This window comes from Salvelinus alpinus, chromosome 13 (genome assembly GCF_045679555.1).
Source record: "Salvelinus alpinus chromosome 13, SLU_Salpinus.1, whole genome shotgun sequence".
NCBI classification, from domain to species: domain Eukaryota; kingdom Metazoa; phylum Chordata; class Actinopteri; order Salmoniformes; family Salmonidae; genus Salvelinus; species Salvelinus alpinus.
This window is the reverse complement of record NC_092098.1, coordinates 30,019,007-30,041,599: the sequence shown is the minus strand read 5'-3', so window position 1 is coordinate 30,041,599 and position 22,593 is coordinate 30,019,007. Positions and strand designations below refer to the sequence as shown.

The 22,593-nt window shown below is 42.2% G+C and overlaps 2 protein-coding genes across 8 annotated transcripts in view; one reads left to right on the top strand and one right to left on the bottom strand.

Moving 5' to 3' along the window:
- tex14 (testis expressed 14, intercellular bridge forming factor) overlaps nucleotides 1–3,912 on the bottom strand; it is a 26,477-nt gene extending 22,565 nt beyond the window's left edge. Inside the window, exons 1-3 of one of the 4 annotated variants that reach the window (XM_071338911.1) lie at nucleotides 3,829–3,908; nucleotides 3,631–3,718; nucleotides 3,267–3,451 (exon numbers count right to left, since the gene is read on the bottom strand). In XM_071338911.1, the coding sequence (XP_071195012.1) occupies nucleotides 3,267–3,393 (127 nt within the window). In that variant the 5' untranslated portion in view covers nucleotides 3,394–3,451; nucleotides 3,631–3,718; nucleotides 3,829–3,908. Of the gene's footprint in view, nucleotides 1–3,266 lie in introns of all 4 variants that reach the window. The other 3 variants (XM_071338908.1, XM_071338909.1, XM_071338910.1) reach the window with 3 other exon arrangements.
- On the top strand, nucleotides 1,344–22,593 carry rad51c (RAD51 paralog C). Of its 4 annotated transcripts, XM_071338915.1 has the most exons (11): nucleotides 4,023–4,155; nucleotides 4,418–4,585; nucleotides 4,734–4,874; nucleotides 5,100–5,337; nucleotides 5,431–5,588; nucleotides 5,964–6,097; nucleotides 6,428–6,559; nucleotides 9,444–9,510; nucleotides 9,871–9,931; nucleotides 15,062–15,122; nucleotides 22,219–22,593. In XM_071338915.1, the coding sequence occupies exons 3-11, from the start codon at nucleotides 4,757–4,759 to the stop codon at nucleotides 22,342–22,344; spliced, it is 1,095 nt and encodes a 364-aa protein (XP_071195016.1). In that variant the 5' UTR covers nucleotides 4,023–4,155; nucleotides 4,418–4,585; nucleotides 4,734–4,756; the 3' UTR covers nucleotides 22,345–22,593. The 4 variants fall into 4 exon arrangements, with proteins under 4 accessions (XP_071195017.1, XP_071195016.1, XP_071195014.1 ...); XM_071338916.1 differs by lacking the exons at nucleotides 4,023–4,155; nucleotides 4,418–4,585 and adding an exon at nucleotides 1,344–3,332; XM_071338913.1 differs by lacking the exon at nucleotides 4,023–4,155 and having other exon boundaries at nucleotides 4,315–4,585.

The following is a 22,593-nucleotide window of genomic DNA, read 5'->3' as shown; positions in this document are numbered from 1 at the left end:
CCTGCTGTTTTCAATTCTTAATGATCGGCTATGAAAAGCCAACTGACATTTATTCCTGATTATTATTTGACCATGCTTGTCATTTATGAACATTTTGAAAATCTTGGCTCTCTCTAATTCTCTCCTTCTCTCTCTCGGAGGACCTGAGCCCTGGGACCGTGCGTCGGGGCTGCCGGGCGTGATGGCTCCTTGCTGTCCCCAGTCCACCTGGCCTTGCTGCTATTCCAGTTTCAGCTGTTCTGCCTGCGGTTATGGAACCGCCACCTGTCCCGGACCTGCTATTTTCAACTCTTGATGATCGGCTATGAAAAGCCAACTGAAAATTATTCATGATTATTATTTGACCATGCTTGTCACTTATGAACATTTTGAACATCTTGGCATAGTTCTGTTATAATCTCCACCCAGCACAGCCAGAAGAGGACTGGCCACCCCTCATAGCCTGGTTCCTCTCTAGGTTTCTTCCTAGGTTTTGGCCTTTCTAGGGAGTTTTTCCTAGCCACCGTGCTTCTACACCTGCATTGCTTGCTGTTTGGGGTTTTAGGCTGGGTGTCTGTACAGCACTTCGAGATATTAGCTGATGTACGAAGGGCTATATAAAATAAACTTGATTTGATTTGAAGTGTTTTAGGGAGCGTTTGACAGTGATGAGGGGTGGTTGTTTGGTCGCAGATCAATTACGGATGCAGGCAATGAGGCTGTGATCGCTGAGATCTTGATTGAAAACAGCAGAGGTGTATTTGGAGAGCGAGTTAGTTAGGATGACATCTATGAGGTTGCCTGTGTTTACAGATTTGGAGTTGTACCTGGTAGGTTCATTGATCATTTGTGTGAGATTGAGGGAATCAAGCTTGGATTGTAGGATGGCCGGGGTGTTAAGCATGTCCCAGTTTAGGTCAGCTAGTAGCACGAGCTCAGAAGATAGAGGGGCAATCAATTCACATATGGTATCGAGGGCACAGCTGTGGGCAGAGGTAGGTCTATAGCAAGCGGCTACAGTGAGAGACTTGTTTCTGGAAAGGTGAATTTTTAGAAGTAGAAGCTCGAATTGTTTGGGTAGACTTGGATAGTAATACAGAACTCTGCAGGCTATCTTTGCAGTAGATTGCAACAACGCCCCCTTTGGCAGTTCTATCTTTGCGGAAAATGTTGTAGTTAGCGATGGAGATTAAGGTTTTTGGTGGTTTTCCTGAGCCAGGATTCAGATACGACATCCGGGTTGGCAGAGTGTGCTAAAGCAGTGAGTAAAACAAACTTAGGGAGTAGGCTTCTAATGTTAACATGCATGAAACCAAGGCTTTTACGGTTACAGAAGTCAACAAATGAGAGCACCTGGGGAGTAGAGCTAGGCACTGCAGGACCTGGATTAACCTCTACATCACCAGAGGAGAAGTAGGATAAGGGTACGGCTAAATGTTATACGAACTGGCCGTCTAGCACGTTCGGAACAGAGAGTAAAAGGAGCAGGTTTCTGGCCACGATAGCATAGATTCAAGGCATAGTGTACAGACAAAGGTAAGGTAGGATGTGAGTACATTGGAGGTAAACCTAGGCATTGAGTAATGATGAGAGTTATAGTCTCTAGAGACGTTTAAACCAGGTGATGTCATCGCATATGTAGGAGGTGGAACAACATGGTTGGTTAAGGCATATTGAGCAGGACTAGAGGATCTACAGTGAAATAAGCCAGTAATCACTAACCAGGACAGTAATGAACGAGGCATATTGATATTAGAGAGAGGCATGCGTAGCCAAGTGAACATATGGGTCCAGTGAGTGGCTGGGCTGACTGGGAACACGGCGATTCAGACAGTTAGCAGGCCGATGCTAACACGCTAACAGTTAGTAGGCCGGGGCTAAACAAGATAGCAGTTAGCAGACCGGGTTAGCAAGCAAGCAGTTAGCAGACAGGGTTAGCAAGCAAGCAGACCGTGGCAGGCAAGCTAGCAGTTAGTAGACCGGGGCTGGCAAGTTAGCCTTTGGGGGATGTCGCGATGGGGGTAAGTCTGTTTTTGCCTCTTTGTGCGGTGACGTTGATAGACCAGTCGTGGAGTTAGTAGGGTTCCAAGTAGCTCTAGGTAGCTAGCAGGCCAGCAGAATGGGCTTTCAGCGGGCGTCGCTCCTGAGGGGCCTGTTGGAATCCTCAGGCAGATTATGTCGGTATTCCAGTCGTAGAGGATCGGTGGGGTTCCGTGCCCCGTACCGGCAGTAGAAGGGGTCCGGATATTGTAGCCAAGGAGTGGGCTTCGGTGGTAGCACAGGAGCCCTGGCCGGGCTAGCTTCAGGCTAATTGGTGCTTGCTCCGAGATGGAAACGCTAGCCAGGAGTGGACACCCGGGATTGCAGTTAGCTAGTTGTGAGGATCCAGATGAAAATGTTCAGAGTTTGCGGTAGGAATCCGAGGATATGGAGAAATAGGTCCTTTATGCTCTGGTTTGAGTCACGTTGTTCAAACTGGCGAGAGCTTTCCGAGCTAAAGCTTAGCTGATGACCGCTAGCAATGGTTTGCTAACTGATAGCTGGTAGGTAATTAGTTGGCTAGCTTCAGTTGAGGGATTCCAGATCTGAAGTAAATAGAAATACTTTAGAAAAAAGCAGATCCACGCCACATAGGGTGAGGCGGGTTGCAGGAGAGTATTTAGAAGTTGAAGTGTAGGAACATATTTTTAAAAGATATCCGAAGAAAAGGATGTAAAAAAAAAAATATATATATAAGGGACACGACAGGACAAAAGACTTCTGACTGAACCAAGGGTTCACCCCAGACTGTTCTTAGTTCTACATTTTTTGAATGGGGCATTCTTATTTAAGATGGTGAGGAAGGCACTTTTAAAGAGCAACCAGGCATCCTCTGACGGAAGGAGGTCAATAACCTTCCAGGATACCCGGCCAGGTCGAATAGAAAGGCCTGCTCGCTGAAGTGTTTAAGGAGCGTTTGACAGTGATGAGGGGTGGTCGTTTAACCGTGGACCCATTACTTGACGCAGGAAATGCGGCAGTGATCGCTGAGATCCTGGTTGAAGACAGCAGAGATGTATTTAGAGGGCAGGTTGGTCAGGATGATATCTATGAGGGTGCCCGTGTTTACAGATTTAGGGTTGTACGTGGTAGGTTCTTTGATAATTTGTGCTTAAAGGATATTCGCCATGTCAACGTCTCCTAACTAAAGCCAGATTCTGGTTCAGGGATCATCCATATAACGTTAGTCTATGGTAGGGATGAAAAATGCTTACTCATGCAACATTACTGTTGTGTTGTAGTTTTACCTTTCTTGAGCAGCTTCTCCATCTTGTGCAGATTCTTCTCCAGGGTGTACCTATGCAACTGAGCAGGTAGGCCTCCATTCTTCACGATCCCCAATCGCACTGGGCAGGGAACAGGCAAAGCAGCCATCCTGCTCCATTCACTGCCACGGAGTTCCAACTACCAACGGGGGTCCTTGCAGTAAAAACTGCCGAATGTCAGTTAGTTGGCTAGCTAACACATTAGCCGTCTAACTAGCTAATTAACGACCAATGACAACCAGTTAACCAACTATGGGTTCGTCGATATATTTAGTAGTTGAAATTGTTAAGTTTAAGGTGTTTAGTATGAAATTAATATAAACTTAATTAGCGAAAAGTACTTTACCGAATTCGTAGTAACTAGTTAGCTGATCATCAGACTAAGCACGAGCGTCGAATCTCTCACAGTAAATTAAGCATCACGAGCCGACCAACTAAAAATAATTTAGGGAACAAAAAGATTGTTAACTTTACGGAAAAGTCGAAATGCCATAATAGAAAAGCAGATCACAAGCATATGACACGTATCTGTTAGTTTAGCTACCACAAGAGCCTTGAATGTTTACATATGGTGGTCCTTAGTGCCAAGAAGACGGGTTACTACAGGGTTTCCCAAACTCAGTGCACGTTTTGGTTTTTGCCCTATTACGACACAGCTGATTCAAATAATCAACTACCGGTAATCATCTAGTTTTGATCATTTGAATCAGCTGTGTACAGTAGTAGCGTTTGGGTAGAAAACAAAACGTTCACCGCTTGGGTTCCAGAGGAGTTTGGAAAGCTGGTTTAAAGGCAACCAACCAGATTTGTGGAAACTATTTTACAGATATGTCAATGATTGCTATTTTCATGATTGCTTTGCAGCATTACAGTTAAGTAAATTAATGTTTTTGAAGTGAAGGCAGCCAATTACAATGTGTCAAATGTACTGTGCTTATTCTTACATCTCCTTCTATGGTATATTGGCGATCGCACAATTTAATCTGCGTTCCTCCACCTACTGTGATGGAAACAGGATTCCCACAAATGGAACAAAATACCCAAATTTAAATATGTAAACGAAATCAAACTTTTCCGTTAAAAAATAAATAAAACAGTTCTTACATTTATTTTCCTTGGTTGTGGGTTTACAGTAATTGACAACACGGTGTAATGTAATGACGTGTGTGGATGGGTGGCGCTAGTAAACACATTTTGGAGGGATTCATGAAAATGGCTCCAGCTATGTACTTGGAAATTGGTTTCCTCATCGCTAACTAGCAGCTAACTCCAGCAGAAGTAAAACTTGGCTTGCTGAGGAGGTAAGAGGAAAAAAATGGTTAAATGAAACTATTTTCGGGGCTACGCATTTACATGGAGGAGTTAGAAACGGGTTTAATGTATCAAACAAAGTAACGGCAAGTGGTTTGCTAGCTTTTGAAGTTGTCTGCCTGTGTCAATTTCATTCAGGTCGCTGAAACGATAAGCGAAAGATGCAGAGGGATGTGTCGAGCTACGCCATTGCGCCGTCTGTCAAAGTGAAACTCCTCAATGCTGGGTTTCTTTCTGCTGCAGACCTGTGTGACTTGCGACCTCTCCAACTCAGCAAAGGTAGCCAACCAGTCACTGTTATTGATGTTGTCATTACAGTAGTAGGTTATAATACAGTTACAGGCCATATACCGGGTGAAATGCATTACACCTAAATAACTCATATGTATTATTGCCAATATGTGGTACCTGCTAACTTTATTTTACAATGCGTCTCACAGTCCATTATATTTCTACCCTTCAAGCTTGTCCTCTTCATCAACCTCTCCATCCCTGTTATTGTAGAGGCCTGCATCTCCCAGGAGGAGGCAGTAGAGGTGCTGCAGGCTGTGAGGTGTGAGCTTGGCCAGGAGAGGGCAGCAGCAGGCAGGCTGACAGCCCTGGAGCTTCTGGGGAGAGAGCAGGAGCTGGGCACTATAGTCACTTTCTGCTCAGCACTGGATATGGCCCTGGGAGGGGGCATGCCAGTTGGAAAGACCACTGAGGTCTGCGGGGCGCCTGGGGTGGGAAAGACCCAGCTCTGGTAAGCACTGGTACCTCTGTGTGGAAGAGTTACTCAACTTACTCATCTGTTTGTTATATTGTAGTAATAGCACAATAACTTTGTGTCCCTCAGTATCCAGTTGTCAGTAGATGTGCAGATCCCTGTGTGTTTTGGGGGGTTGGGAGGCAAGTCTCTGTACATAGACACAGAGGGCAGCTTCCTGGTCCAGAGGGCTGTGGACCTAGCGCAGGCAGCTGTGGAGCACTGTGGGCTTCTAGCAGAGGATTCAGGTAACTAAGTAGGACAGAACAAAAGCAATCACCCATGTAGGACTACTTATAACTGATTTGTGAAGCATCTATTTAGTGCTTATAAAGTCTTCAAAACATTGAATGCATTTATTACATCGGTATCGCTATGTTGTCATACACATATAAAATGTATACTAGTCTATGAAGAAAAGGGTTTACTGATGAGATAGTATTTTGTAAATGCTCACATATTGTGATCAACAGTACTGGTGCATGCATTCAATCGCTGGTTGGTCGATTCTTCACAAAATGAACAACACTAGAGAGAAAAAAGGGTTCTGTCTTAGATTCAAGCCTATTGGAAACGTTTTGTAGTTTACTGTCTGCTGTGTTCTATCTTTTTTCCTTTTCCAGAACAGCAGGAAGCCTTGAAGGGGTTCACTGTGGAAACAATCCTCTCCAACTTATTCCTTGTCCGTTGCCATGACTACGTGGAGCTGTTGGCAGAGACATACCTCCTGGCTGACTTCCTGGCCCAGCACCCTGGGGTACCAATCCCCACCAATACGTCACTGATCCCAAAACAGCCAACCAATCAAATCCAAAGGGGTTATTTCTACAACCTCCATGTTGGGTTTGGCTCTGTTCCGAGTCGAAAAGGAATTTCTTAACTGAAATGCTCATAGAAAATGTTGACGGCTAGATTTCCGGATTGGCTGGAGCAAAATAGCATAACTAACAAAAAATTAGGAACATTGAAACCTCAAAGACAGCATTAATAAAATACTTAGCAGAAACCATGTTCCAATGTAAATCTGCAACTCATTTGCTTGTGGCTTTTGGATGGTAACTTGGGCACCTTTGTTAATCCAATCCAGGTCCGGCTGGTGGTGATTGACAGCATTGCCTTCTCGTTTCGCCATGACTTTGATGACCTCTCCCAGAGGACCCGCCTCTTGAACGGCCTCGCCCAGCGGCTCATCCAGATGGCCACCAATCACAATGTCGCGGTATGACCTGTGACCCTTGTCCACTTAGCCTAGTGTCAAAGACCCCAGATGTTGCCTCACCAATAGGGTTGCAAAATTCTGTGAACTTTCAATAAATTCCCTGTTTTTTCTCCAACCGGGATTTTGGGAAAACCAGGAAATGTATTGAAGGTTCCTGGAATTTTGCAACCCTACTTACCAACGTGCACTCATTTCTTATCTATCCTGTCTTAACCCTTCTTTTTATCTGATGACAATTATTTTCATTACTTAATAAAAGCTCATAGAGAAGGGAAACAACAACTATAAAGAGTCCAGTGATAACCACATCCTCCCTTTATAGAGCCTATCTGCCCGCTCCCTCTTGCAAACTACTATAATGTATAGTACAGTGCTGTAACTCTGAGCCCTCCTTCCAAGCCCAACAGAAACCAGGCTTGCCAGACTTGCAGTGTCTTTCTCTTTCCTTACTCAGTATTTACAACTGTCCATGTCTGGTCCCAATCCAACCATGCATCTAGACTAAGCGCTCTCATTCCAAGAGATAAAATGTCTCTTATAAGTGCAATGCTGATTTAAGCGGCCAGGTAGATTGAGGTCTAAATGGGACATCCGCTCTGTGCCAGAATGACGCTGGACAGTATTTTTCTAAATCAGCAAAGAGTTCTCTTAAGGTACATGGAGCAAATTCACTTTGTTCTAGTAATTTGTTGCTTATTTGCACTCAGGAACAACCTGTACCAATTTGGATCCCTACAGGGGCTTGTTTAATGTTCCTTTTCAAAAGTGGCAACTTGATATTAGTTAATTCTTTAAACAAGGGATAAGTGTTGATTTGAAAATAGTATTGTTGACAAACCGCATTCAACATAATCTTCCTGTTGAATGAGGGAAAGCTCAGTTTGTTTTGAAAGTCTATTGAAAAAGTTTGGTTACTAGCTAGCTACCTTTTTGAGTTTGGATCACGTGACGCTGGTTGGCATCAGTTGCTTGGACTGCTATGATCTGTTCATTGATCCTGCCAGGTCTGAGGAGCTAGCCTAGCCGCCTATCAAGCTAGCCTAGCAGTGGGGACATTGACTGGTTCTCATCAAGCTGTCCGCTCAAGATGAAGCTTCTCACTGTAACTAGTGTGTGTAATCTGGTTCGGGTTATTAATCAACCTACCAGGGTGTTTACAAACACTACAGGAAGATCATCCACATGTATTCATCACATCTATACAAATACTGTATAACTTTGTTCTAAAGCTGTATCCGTACCCATTTGGATGCAGTGATCACAATATAGTGGCTATATCCAGGAAAGCCAAAGTTCCCAAAGCTGGGTCTAAATACTGTAATATTGCACATAAATTCATACTAAGAAGATTGAGGGAGCTGTAATGTTAGATTTCAGTGCAGCCTTTGATATGATTGACCATAACCTGTTGAGAAAATGTATTATAGCTTTTCAACCTCTGCCATATAGTGGATTCAGAGCTGTCTATCAAATACAACTCAGAGTTTTCTTTAATGGAAGCTTCTCTAATGTCAAACATGTTAAGTGTGGTATACTGCAGGGCAGCTCTCTGGGCCCTCTAATATTTTATATTTTTACCAATGACCTGCCTTTGGCATTAAACAAAGCATGCATGTCTATGTATGCTGATGATTCAACAATGTACACATCAGCTAATAAAGTCACTGAAACCCTTAACAAAGAGTTTGTCTGTCTTGGAATGGGTGGCCAGTAAAAAACTGGTCCTGAACATCTCTAAAACTAAGAGCATTGTATTTGGTACAAATCATTCTAGATCTCAGCTGAATCTGGTAATGAATGGTGTGGCTGTTGAACAAGTTGAGGAGACTGACTTACCTGGTGTTACCTTACATCAACATATAGATTCAATGGTTATGAAGATGGATGAGAGGTCTGTTTGGGGAGAAAGGACTCTTTTTTTGATACCACACTCCACAAAGCAAATCCTGCAGGCCCTAGTTTTGTCTTATCTTGATTATTGTCCAATCATATGGTCAAGTGCTGCAAAGAAAGACTTTTTTAAGCTGCAGCTGGCCCAGAACAACGTCTTGCTCTTCATTGTAATCAGAGGGCTAATATTAATACTATGCACGCCAGTCTCTCTTGGTTAAGAGTTGAGGAAAGACGGACTGCGTCACTTGTTTTTTTAAGAAACATTTTGTTTGAAATTCCAAATTTGTTTTCATAGTCGACTCACACACAGCACTGATACGCGCACTTATGACACCAGAGGTCTTTTAACAGTACCCAGGTCCACAACAAATTCAAGGAAACGTACAGTATGATACAGAGCCATGAATGCATGAAACTACCATCTTTTATATAGCGCAAGTGAACAGCAAACCTTGTTTCAAAAAACCAATAAAGCAACACCAAGGCGCAATGCCTCTCCCCAATGCAACCTACTTGTTTTTTTATTTTATATTTTTTATATTTTTACCTTTTATTTAACTAGGAAAGTCAGTTAAGGACAAATTCTTATTTTCAATGACGGCCTAGGAACAGTGTGTAAACTGCCTTGTTCAGGGGCAGAACGACAGATTTGATTTCTTTGTCAGCTTGGGGATTCAATCTTGCAACCTTTCGGTTACTAGTCCAACGCTCTAACCACTAGGCTACCTGCCGCCCCAGTATGGAGTAACTGTTAGATGCACACACACTACATGTTAATGTTTTTAAATTTATATCAATTGTAAAGTCTCGTCTCTAGTCTTTTTCATATATGTCAGACCCCAGTAAGACTAGCTGTCGTCATTGGCGTTGGCTAATGGGATCATAATAAATAAATTGTGGAGGCAATACATTCAAGCAATTTGTGAAAAGTGATAGGTACACTGACTTGGAATAATATAACTCTTGAAACTTCCATTTCCTTCGTGTTTAGGTCATTCTTACCAATCAGATGACTACAAAGGTTTGGAGTGGCCAATCGAAGCTTGTTCCTGCCTTAGGTGAGAAGGATTGTTGTGATGCACTGACTGTAGATGCTACAAACAATAATACCTACCTCCCCTTAAACTGTACATTAAAATTATGTAACAAATGGTTAGGGCCAAGAATTACAGTACATTTTGCAATTCAGCCAGTCATATACTTCTCCCAATTTTTAAACCCAATTCATTTACCATACTGTACCATTAGCTTTCGCCTGTCTGCCATTGGCTCATAAATATTTCTCAGTGTCATGTGTGGCTGTGCTAAGTAACTGTTGTTAAATGTGAGCGTGTTGATGATGCACGGGGTTAGGTCACTGATTGTAGACGTGATTAACATGGCTCTGTGTGGTTGTCTGTGGTCTTGTAAATCTGCAGGTGAGAGCTGGGGTCACGCTGCTACACAGAGACTCATCCTACACTGGGAGGGCACACACAGGTACTGTACTAACACCCCTTTACATGGATGGTCTCTGGAAGGAAGCCTACATAATACCACAATTATTTGTCCCTGCCAGGCTTTCTGTTAGGAAAATGTGGCACTGGACAACGTGACCAGCAAGATTTACATTTACCAAACATTTGAGAAATTACCAGACTTCCATTTGCATTGGGTGCGTAACGCATTAGGGCGTCCACCCACGGTGCTCAAAATCATATGTAGATTATTGTAATTCATCTTAACAGAATATAAATTAGCCTGTAAAGTTATAATATAGAACAACGTTCTTATATCCACATGACCAGTTTTATTGAAAAACAAAACATTGCCCGATGCATATTCATCCCTGCTTTAAATCATAACTGAATATCATTGGGGGAAATATATATTTAGCCTAGAAGAACAAGTTGCCTACACAGTAATGAAACACAACTTCAAAATATAATATTTGTGTAATATAATTTGCGAACGACCTATCCTATAGGCTATTTGTTTGAACATTTTAATTAATAAATAACAAAACACAGCTGTTTTCAAATACAGTCTAGTGCTCTCTAATTTAATTTAGCCTTGGCATGAACAAAACACTGCTGTCTACGAAAGCCAGGGCCAGCCCGCCCCATTGCCGCTGCGATTCAGCACCACGGCAGTGGAAAGAGGCCACTCTAGGCGGCAACAAAATGAAAAAATTCAATAAAACTAATGTTGGACAATCAAATTCTATATGTAAATTAACAATTCCTTAACGCTGGTTCATTGAGGGAAAGCTTATTTTGCAAGGCTCCTGTGAAACAATGGAAGTACTTGTTTCCAAAGCTCAAATGATATCACACTTTTTACAGTTTTACTGGATTATTGTCATTTGAACTATCGTGGGGTCGTGACTAGTTTTTTATATATAACACACACACTAACAGAAACATCTCAACATCAACTGTTCAGAGGAGACTGCATGAATCTGTATGTCCAACTTTTTTTTCAAGCCTTACGTAAGAGAGGCTGCTCTACTTCTTTTTCTCTGAAAGCTCGAAAGCTCAAAAGCCCCCCAAAATACTCTAGAATAACAATGGGAGGCAATGTCACATTCTTCAGATTTGTTTGTTTTTCATAAGTGAAGTTCAGCCTGCTCTGAAAAAATGACTGTTTCGTGTTTGAAGTTTTGGTCCAGAGCTAGTGCATTATCGTAAATGTAGTTTTCATTTTGACATATTGACAGATTCATATCCAAGCATAAACACAGTCCTGCGCACCCCTTTGCAGATGGAGCCAGCCTGCCTTTTGTCAAATGGCTTTCTCACTACAATGGCTGCTGCTGCCTATCAGTCAGTGGAGAAAAGCTCAGTGTCTATAAAGCCCAAGGTCTTTTGGTTGCCGGCGGCACAGCTCTTCTTTAGTGTGTCATTGTGCACTGTAGTTTATCCTCACTCTGTTTGAATGGCAGCACACACTTGCTAACCCCTCTCCCTCCCGCTCTCCACTAAATGAGAAATGGACAGGATGACTAACATCATGTTCTATATGAATGGCTGTTTTTATGAGGTGTTGACATGTGTCTTGCCCTTGTGAAAGACTGCAGCTCATCACCCAGGGTTTGATACTACGCCCAAAACAGCCACATTTGCAACTGTTTGATTTGGCAGTGCGACACATTCTGAATTGGTCGCAAGGGTGCCAGTGAAAAGAATGTGCCTAGTCATTAGGGGAGTGCTGAGTAGTCGGACAAAACAAGTATCATAACGGATATGGGCAATTCTCTGGATACGATTATGATCCATGTATTTTTTTGTAATAATCTGTGATAAAAAATATATATTTTTGGAATCTAGCATGCATCTTTGTCGTGTGAGCTTCTACGTGGTCTAAATAACTGGCTAGTTTGGATTTAACACTGATACAAATGCATCTGTAAAAGGCTAATATCGGCCAATTTTTGAAATATATTTTTTTATATTGGTGAACCAATAAATCGGTCGGGCTCTGAGTAGAAAGTGTACTTGTTTGCCTTTTGGACATTGCTCATCAAGCATCAATGAGGTTGTAATCGGATTATATCTATTTCACAAAATAGATGGCTTCATGAGGAAGGACAATTATGTGGATATATTGAAGCAACATCTCAAGACATCAGTCAGGAAGTTAAAGCTTGGTTGCAAATGGGTCTTCCAAATGGGCAATGACCACAGGCATACTTCCAAAGTTGTGGCAAAATGGCTTAAGGACAACAAAGTCAAGGTATTGGAGTGGCCATCACAAAGCCCTGACCTCAATCCTATAGAAAATTTGTGGGCATAACTGAAAAAGCGTGTGCGAGCAAGGAGGCCTACAAACCTGACTTAGTTACACCAGCTCTGTCAGGAGGAATGGCCCAAATTTCACCCAACTTATTGTGGAAGGCTACCCGAAATGTTTGACCCAAGTTAAGTTAATAATTTAAAGGCAATGCTACCAAATACTAATTGAGTGTATGTTGACTTCTGACCCACTGGGAATGTAATGAAAGAAATAAAAGCTGAAATGAATAATTCTCTACTATTATTCTGACATTTCACATTCTTAAATTAAATATTTTTACTAAGATTAAATGTCAGGAATTGTGAAAAACTGAGTTTAAATGTATTTGGCTAAGGTGTATGTAAACTTCCGACTTCAACTGTACAAACTCTGCCTTCCTGGCGGGCCCAGAGAGCAAATCAAGTGTACTATATTGCTAATAAATGGATTTACAGCTACATGATCCTATTTCACTATTTAGGCTTGCATATCTGTTAACTTTTTTCGGCCAATGAACGGCCAATGAGTTTCTCTGTGGGTCCTGTTTTTTGTTACACATCCATGGGCTTATCAAGATTAAAAATGATAAATTACATGAGAAACATTGACAACTAACTATTCTCTCTTGGAATTTGAAAGTCCTAAATTGTCCTATCAAACGTTCCAGCTGTCTTGATATCCTAGCAAGAAACCACATTGACATGGCCAACGCTCCAAGAAACACCGGCTCCATAAGAACGAACATGGAATGCAGAACCATTTGTACAAACGGGCTGCTTTTTCATCAGCCCCAAACAAAACTAAAAGGTGTAATCATAATGATACAAACTCCAAATCACCATCTTTGGTAAAGGTGAAGACCAAGAATGCAGAATCACTTTTCTTAAATGTATCCATAATGGAAAGAAATTACCTTTTTTTTTTATGTGAATGCTCCAAATTCATATGATCCTATGATTGATTCTCTGAACAGCATATTGTGAGAATTAACTGAATTCCATCAGGTTATTGGGACCAATGTTCCCTAAAAAAATGTCAGCACTGAGCAAATTTGAGGTCTGCTGAGCGCAAACATAAACATTGTGAAAATTCTGTCCAACTTCCAGTGTGCGTTTACTGTAGACACTGAGGCTGTACCCGTTTTAACAGTGGCCATGTAGGCCTACCAGAGTGGCCTACCATCAAAAACGATGGGGAAAATGCATCCTTTAACATGGAAATAGCTGTTCTCATTCAGCCTACAGCAACCAATGTGTGGTGTTCAATGTAGCCCTACATTACATGAGACTTAAAAAAACAAAAACATGCAGGCCTTAACCTGTTTATCCACTTGTCCTTCAGACAAAGAGGTGACTGAGAATGTTGTGGTGTTGGCAAGGAACCACTTTACAAAATAAAATGCATTATTAGTCCCATACCATTATTACAGAGAATCAGACTGCTTATGTTACCCTCTGTCTATTGGCTACTTAGGCTTGCCTAAACTGTCTCAAAATACAACACTGCCCCTTTAAGACAAAAAAAAGCTCTTTACCTGACACGCTTTTCAAAGATGTCTAAAAATGTATAAATGTTGTGCTCTTGTAGGATGCAATCACTCCTCCATTGCTGACTACAAATTATCTATACCTGGGCTAATAACTAACTAGCAAAGAATATTAACAAATTGTGCAGACATGGCTACATGTAGCTCTCGCTTTGATCTCAAAACAAGCGCATCTACTCACGGCCGCTCATGCTGTAAACACAGTCCAGATCAAAGTAAATGGCACAGATCCATATATGGCAATGGTCTGTTTGCATATAGGCCTACTGCATCTGATTGTTTATGCTGCACCGGTCTATGTAGAGTACGGGCTGAGTAATGCGTGTCAATACAGTAGAATCCTACTCCGATGCGTTCTGCCTACAACAAAATCTCTTGCATAGTTTGTTTTGCTGCCTTGAAAGTGGCTAACGTTGCGTTGATTCGATCACAATTGCCACAGTAAAGGGAAAGGTTGATAGTGTTAACAGGGAAAACTCTAGAACAGTGGTCACCAACCTTTTTTGAGTCAAGATCACTTTGAATCAAAATGCAAGCCAAGATCTACATGATTGGTGACCACTGTTCTAGAGTTTTCCCTCTTAACCCTATCAACGTTTCCCTTTACTGTGGCAATTGTGATCGAATCAACGCAATGTTAGCTACTTTCAATGCAACATAACAAAACGAACTATGCAAGAGATTTTGTTTTAGGCAGAATACATCAGATTAGGATACGGTGCCCATTTGTTTTGAAAACGCCACCACGTGCTCTACAGAAACCTCTAGCCACACCACTGTCTGGCTGGTGCGCACCTGAATTAAAGGGTAATAACTACACAATTTTTATTTTTCCCAGACCTAAAAAATGGTCCCCAAATGTGGTTTATGCATTGTTGTGGACTTAAAAACAAGAATGGGATGTTCTATTAAAGAAACTACAAAAAATTGAGAAATTAGACCTTCTCCCCGCTTTCTATTTGTCCGTGGTATAGTTTTGATATATTTTATTTTATTCTGCCCCCTCTAGAGGATTTCGCAGAAAATAACACGTGGTGTTTTGAAATCTGCAATAAATACATTTTGCACTTTTTATTTTAAGTCCCTTTTGTTGTTACAGTAAATATATCCAAATCAATGTAAGAACACAAGGGCATGCTAATTTAAAAAAAATAGCTGTTCATTATTAGCCTTGTTCTGTATGGAATGCAGGTGATGAGACACAGGCCATTGTAAATTATTATGAGACACAGACCATTGTAAATTATTATTTTTGTTCTAAACAAAAGTTAGTTTAGTACCCTGTCCTCACCTCTGTTTCCTTCTCCTAGACTTGCATCCCTGTACAAGTCGCCCAGCCAAAGGGAGGCCACAGTACCCTACCAGATCACTGTGAGTACACAACACTGGCTTTCTCCCAACACTCTCAAATGGCTTCCTTTCCCCACCTCCTGTCCATCATGATCAGTGATTGGTGAAAAAATTGGTTAGTCCACTTCCACCCATATTGCTTTTATCTATATTGTCCTTCCAAACCAGTGGTAATGAAGGAAAGGAGTTGGGCCAAATGTATGTTGTTTATGCAATAACTTTGTGTACAAACTATTTTGCACCTGGAAAACTGGAGGCATCGCCTCTGTGAGGGGTCTTTTTGGAATGTTTACAGCCCCTAAAACCATTTTGGATATAGTTTGATTACTGGGGGAAAATACACTAGCTGTGTTCGAATAGCCATATTGAGTATATACTATTAGTTAATTTTAGTATACTGTAAACGAACAGTATCGTTTCAGTTGAGCGTATTAGCACTTCGCCTGTCTACCAGAAGTTGATGCTGTTGCGATGAAACCTCTTGCTAGCTTGTTAACATAACAAATGACTAGCTAGACATTTTACGATTTCGGGTGTGTTCATAAATTCAATCTGGAGTGCTAGAGTGCGCTCTGGGAGTTTGTCAATTCAGAGCGTTTCGCTCTCGGAGCTTTCAGAGAACACACTCATTACTTTATTACATTGCTCTGCATTTTCTTAACATTTGTCATAATTGGTTAAAGCAATACATTTGTATCCGCTTTCATCGGACTTCGGCAGCATTTTCTGCCATTTTCTTCAAATTTGAAAATGTTGTGAAGCCACGCCCATTTTCTGAATTGCATTATGGGTCCTAAAAGCACAGAAATAGTGTCCACTGCTTGAATACTTGGTATTTTGTCGAATGTTAGTACGACATCCGTGAACTTTTGGGATACTACTAACTATATTCATACTATGACCAATAAGCATACTATATACTCAATTTACGTCACAAATAGTACAGTTAGTATGAGTATTTGAACACAGCTACTATGTTGATGTATGACTGTGTATAATAAATACTGCAATGCCAACAGCTGTGGTTGAATTGAGCTTTAAGACTCTTAATCAAATCAAAGTTTATTTGTCACGTGCGCTGAATACAACAGGTGTAGACCTTACAGTGAAATGCTTACTTACAGGCTCTAACCAATAGTGCAAAAAAGGTATTAGGTGAACAATAGGTAGGTAAAGAAATAAATAAAACAACAGTAAAAAGACAGGCTATATACAGTAGCAAGGTTATAAAAGTAGCGAGGCTACATACAGACACCGGTTAGTCAAAACTAGTACTATGGTAGAAAAAAAGGGGGGGGAATGGTAACAACCAAATGTAACCATAAGTAGAGGTCCTGGATGGCAGGCAGCTTAGCCCCAGTGATGTACCGGGCTGTACGTACTACTCTCTGTAGTGCCTTGCGATCGGAGACCGAGCAATCGCCGTACCAGGCAGTGATGCAACCAGTCAGGATGCTCTCGATTTTGCAGCTGTAGAACCTTTTGAGGATCTCAGGACCCATGCCAAATCTTTTTAGTTTCCTGATGGGGAATAGGCTTTGTCGTGCCTTCTTCACGACTGTCTTGGTGTGTTTGGACCATTCTAGTTTGTTGATGTGGACACCAAGGAACTTGAAGCTCTCAACCTGCTCCACTACAGCCCCGTCAATGAGAATGGGGGCGTGCTCGGTCCTCGTTTTCCTGTAGTCCACAATCCTCTCCTTAGTCTTGGTTACGTTGAGGGATAGGTTGTTATTCTGGCACCACCTGGCCAGGTCTCTGACTTCCTCCCTATAGGCTGTCTCGTCGTTGTCGGTGATCAGGCCTACCACTGTTGTGTTGTCTGCAAACTTAATGATGGTGTTGGAGTCATGCCTGGCCATGCAGTCGTAGGTGAACAGAGAGTACAGAAGGGGACTGAGCACGCACCCCTGGGGAGCTCCAGTATTGAGGATCAGCGTGGCAGATGTGTTGCTATCTACCCTCACCACCTGAGGGCGGCCCGTCCGGAAGTCCAGGATCCAGCTGCAGAGGGAGGTGTTTAGTCTCAGGATCCTTAGCTTAGTGATGAGCCTCCAGGGTATTATGGTGTTGAACGCTGAGCTGCAGTCAATGAATAGCATTCTCACATAAGTGTTCCTTTTGTCCAGGTGGGAAAGGGCAGTGTGGAGTGCAATAGAGATTGCATCATCTGTGGATCTGTTTGGGCGGTATGCAAATTGGAGTAGGTCTAGGGTTTCTGGGATAATGGTGTTGATTTGAGCCATTACCAACCTTTCAAAGCACTTCATGGCTACGGACGTGAGTGCTACGGGTCTGTAGTCATTTAGGCAGGTTGCCTTTGTGTTCTTGGGCACAGGGACTATGGTTGTCTGCTTGAAACATGTTGGTATTACAGACTTAAATCAGGGACATGTTGAAAATGTCAGTGAAGACACCTGCCAGTTGGTCAGCACACGTCCTGGTAATCCGTCTGGCCCCGCAGCCTTGTGTATGTTGACCTGTTTAAAGGTCTTACTCACGTCGGCTACGGAGAGCGTGATCACACAGTCGTCCGGAACAGCTGATGCTCTCATTCATGCCTCAGTGTTGCTTGCCTCGAAGCGAGCATAGAAGTGATTTAGCTCGTCTGGTAGGCTCGTGTCACTGGGCAGCTCGCGGCTGTGCTTCCCTTTGTAGTCTGTAATAGTTTGCAAGCCCTGTCACATAAGACGAGTGTCGGAGCCAGTGTAGTATGATTCAATCTTAGCCCTGTATTGACGCTTTGCCTGTTTGATGGTTCGTCGCAGGGCATAGCAGGATTTCTTGTAAGCTTCCGGGTTAGAGTCCCGCACCTTGAAAGCGTCAGCTCTACCCTTTAGCTCAGTGCGAATGTTTTGCCTGTATCCGTGGCTTCTGGTTGGGGTATGTACGTACAGTCACTGTGGGGACGACGTCCTCGATGCACTTATTGATAAAGCCAGTGACGATGTGGTGTACTCCTCAATGCCATCGGAAGAATCCCGGGAACATGTTCCAGTCTGTGATAGCAAAACAGTCCTGTAGGTTAGCATCTGCTTCATCTGACCACTTTTTTATAGACCGAGTCACTGGTGCTTCCTGCTTTAATTTTTGCTTATAAGCAGGAATCAGGAGGATAGAGTTCCATTCACTATTTAAGTGCATAGATGACATGCATTTTTATCCCCGCTGGCCCTGTTTCAATACTGGTGCATGATAATAGTCTAAATCAAAACAAATGTCATACGTATATGTAAAGACAAGATTAAATCAAGAATAATCTGATGGGGGATTTATCACTTGTGAATTATTATCATTTGTGAATGATGCCAAGCATAAACAATGCCTCTTTTTTTGCAACTTGTTCGAATCATAGTTGCACACCTCATGTAGCCTTGCCCATAGACCTATATGTTTTAATGTTTGTATCACAAGTAAAGTGGCCAAATAACTAATTCAAATTAAGCACGTTTAATCTGCTTTACAAGGGGTGTAGAGTTTAACTGGCATACATAAGCAGTGAGTGAGTTTCAAGTTTGGGGAAGATAATTTTCACCATGAAAATGCACCTTTATAATAAAAGCATTACATGCATAACTGCATTTGCGGTCACTTTTGATGATGGTGTTTTCCACTATTGGAACATTTGCGTTTTATAGCCTACTAACGTGTGCATTGCTGCGCTTGTAGTATGAAGAAATAGCCTAATGGTTTATCAATATTTTAAGCTAAATGTTCTGATCTGTTGCGTCAGCCACAATGCATAACGTTTTTTTTATGCTAGTGGTTGTATTAATTTGGGATCTATTGTATCCCACAACTGTCCCAGAATGTTTTGGATTATTTATTTATTGCACAGAATAGAATAGGTCAACTTTTGTACTATGGGGGATAGTAGATTGACACAGGTTAGTGCTTTTGCTGTTCGTTAGGCCAACTCATCTTGTTGACAGACAAAGTAAATGTGGATAGTTATTCCAATATCTTCAATATGCACCTCGGAATTGGATAAGGACGCTCGCAGTTGTGCGATCACGTGACTGAGAGCCATGTGAGTGAAAGGCGCTTCGGATTGCGCAGCACACTCTATTTTTTATGGTGCATTACAGCCACAAAGGGGATGCCGCTGTGAAATTCGAAACATTATCAAATGCTTGTCAAATTGTGAATGAGAGACTTGATGTCTGTACAGCCTGTGCAAAATACAAAGCAGAGCTCATGCCTTTCAAGCAACGTTTTTAAAATCATCATTAGTCTCATCATGCAGCCTTACAATGTATTAAAAATCAAAACATACAGCCTAACGTTTGTAGACATACATTAATTACTCTAAATTAAACATATAGGATTACCTATTTATTTGTTAACCGCTCAACACAGAATAGCCGCGTGTGCGCAATCCCTCAAATCATTTTGGAGAAAATATTTGTATTTCATTCAGCTTTGATCAATTGGATTCTTCATACTATAATATAAAATAGTTCCACGGAATTATAAGAAAATCTTGTCTGCTAAATGTACTAGTGTAGCCCACAGCCATTTGGCATAGCCACATCAGGACCTAACATAAGGACAACTCAGAGTATGCAATTATTTTCTTCATATCATTCTTCTTTAGACCTGTGTAAAATAAATAATGGATTTTAAAATGGCATGTAGAAGAAGACGGATGCTAAATATGTTTGTTAATTAATGGTCGATTACCGTGAGACCGACAGTTATTTGCTTGACAATCACTGCCACAGCCCTACTTCGAGTCAATTAAAATTATATTCACATTCTGTATCGGCAGGACAGTTGAAAAGTTGCACCTTCTGGCTAAGGATTTTAATGCAGGGAAACAGATCTGTTTCACCTAATTTCTACCAACATGTCTCCAGTGCAACTAGAGGTGAGAAACTCTAGATCACTTCTACTCTGCACAAAGAAATCTGACCATAACTCCATCTTAATTCGTGCATACAAGCAATAACTCAAACAGGAATACCAGTTATGCGCTCAATAAGGAAGTGGTCTGATGAAGCAGATGCTAAGCTACAGGACTGTTTCGCTAGCACAGATTGGAATTTGTTCCGGGATTCATCCGATGGCATTGAAGAGTTTACCACAAGTCACCCCTTCAGTAAGTATGTATGAGCACTATGGGGACAACGTTGTCCCCGTAGTGCTCATACATACCCTAACCAAAAGCGATGGGTTACAGGCAACATCCGCACTGAGCTAAAGGCTAGAGCTGCTGCTCTCAAGAAGCGGGACACAAATCCAGACGCTTATAAGAAATCCCTCTACGCCCTCCGATGACCCATCAAACAGGCAAAGTGTCAATACAGGACTAAGATCGAATCCTACTACACCAGCTCTGACACTCGTCGGATGTGGCAGGGCTTACAAACCATCACGAATTACAAAGGGAAACCCAGCTGCGGGCTGCCCAGTGATGCAAGCCGACCAGACGAGTTAAATGTCTTCTATGCTTGCTTCTAGGCAAGAAACACAACCATGCATGAGAGCACCAGCTGTTCCGGACAACTGTGTGATCACGCTCTTTGTAGTCTGTAAATCCTTTAAACAGGTTAACATTCACAAGGCCGCAGGGCCAGACAGATTATCGGGACGCATACTCGGAGCATGCGCTGACCAGCTGGCACGTGTCTTCACTGACATTTTCAACATCTCCCTGACCCAGTCTGTAATACCCATATGTTTCTAGCAGACCACCATAGTCCCTGTGCCTAAGAACACAAAGGAAACCTGTCTTAAATTACTATCGCCCTGTAGCACTCGCATCTGTAGCCATGAAATGCTTTGAAAGGCTGGCCATGGCTCACATCAACACCGTCATCCCAGATACCCTGGACCCACTCCAATTAGCATACCATCCCAACAGATCCACAAATGATGCAATCTCTATTGCACTCCACACTGCCCTTTCCCACCTGGACAAAAGGAACACCTACGTGAGAATGCTGTTCATTGACTAAAGCTCAGCGTTCAACACCATAGTGCCCTCCAAGCTCATCACTAAACTAAGGACCCTGGGATTAATCACCTCCCTCTGCAATTGGATACTGGGCTTTGACGGGTCTCTCCCAGGTGGGGGTAGGCAAAAACCCATCTACCATGCTAACCCTCAACACGGGGGCCACTCAGGGGTGCGTGCTTAACCCCCCTCCTGTACTCCCTGTTCACCCACGACTACGTGGCCCCACATGACTCCAACACTATCATTAAGTTTGCCGACTACGTGACGGTGGTAGGCCTGATCACCGACAACAGGGAGGAGGTCAGAGGCCTGACAGTGTGGTGCCAGGACAACAACCTCTCCCTCAACGTCAGCAAGACAAAAGAGCATTCCCCCATCAACGGCACTGTAGTGTTTGGACCTATCATGGTCCAAACACACCAGATCCTCAAAGCTCTACAGCTGCACCATTTGAGAGCATCTTGACTGGCTGCATCTCCGCTTGGTATGGCAACTGCTCGGCATCCGACCGCAAGGTGCTACAGAGGGTAGTGCGTACAGCCCAGTACATCACTGGGGCGAAGCTCCCTGTCATCTAGGACCATCTAGGACCAGTCACTCCGACTACCTCGTACCCCAGTACACTGACTCTGTACAGGAAACTCCTTGTATGTAGCTTTTATATAGCCTCATTATAGTTTTGTGTTAATCTTTTCTTATCTATTTGCTAATATTCTAACTGCATTGTTGGGAAAGGGCGTGTAAGTAAGCACTTCATGGTGAAGTCTTGTTGTATTTGGCAAATGTGACAAATAAAATGTCATAATCTAAACCTACTTTGTGGCTAGCACTACAAATGGCCATAATACACACAGAAAATACTGAGCTGTGGAAGAAAAAGCTCAGACCTGCAGAGCAATGGAAGGTATTGCACCCCATAGTGAAACATGTACCAGCCACGTAGAGCAATATTAAAGTTTCATAACATATCTGACTTTTCTTATGGTTATGTACTTTTAAAAACCTAATTTCTACATGTCAGTCATATTGCACTTTGAAATATGTTATTACTTTAAATGATTTTATATTATAATTTTTGTTCTGTTAACTGATTATACAACCCCGCTGAGGGAATAAATCGTTATGCTTTATATTTGGCCAATTCCTCACTCCCAGGGTCAAGGCTTTCGAGACGTGCCCCCCTCAGACCAACCAAAGGCGTCAGATGACCCCTCTGTGAGACAATCGGGAAGCTTGAGCAAGCGTCCCCGGATGGAAGAGGACCAATCTACAAGAACATAGGGAAACTAGTGGTTTTAGACCATGAATGTGAAATTTTGTTTTGTTAGAACGGTATTATACTTAGGAGAACAAAAACCCAATATACTCTTGTCTGCACAGTTTGTTGCTGAATATTTTGCTCAACACAATGTACAGTATTTACACTGAGTTGAAATACAATATTGGCCTCTGTCAATAGCTGCCCTGTAATTACTGCATGTTATACTATCATGTACAGGTCACTGCAAAAATAAAGGAAACAAACACCAA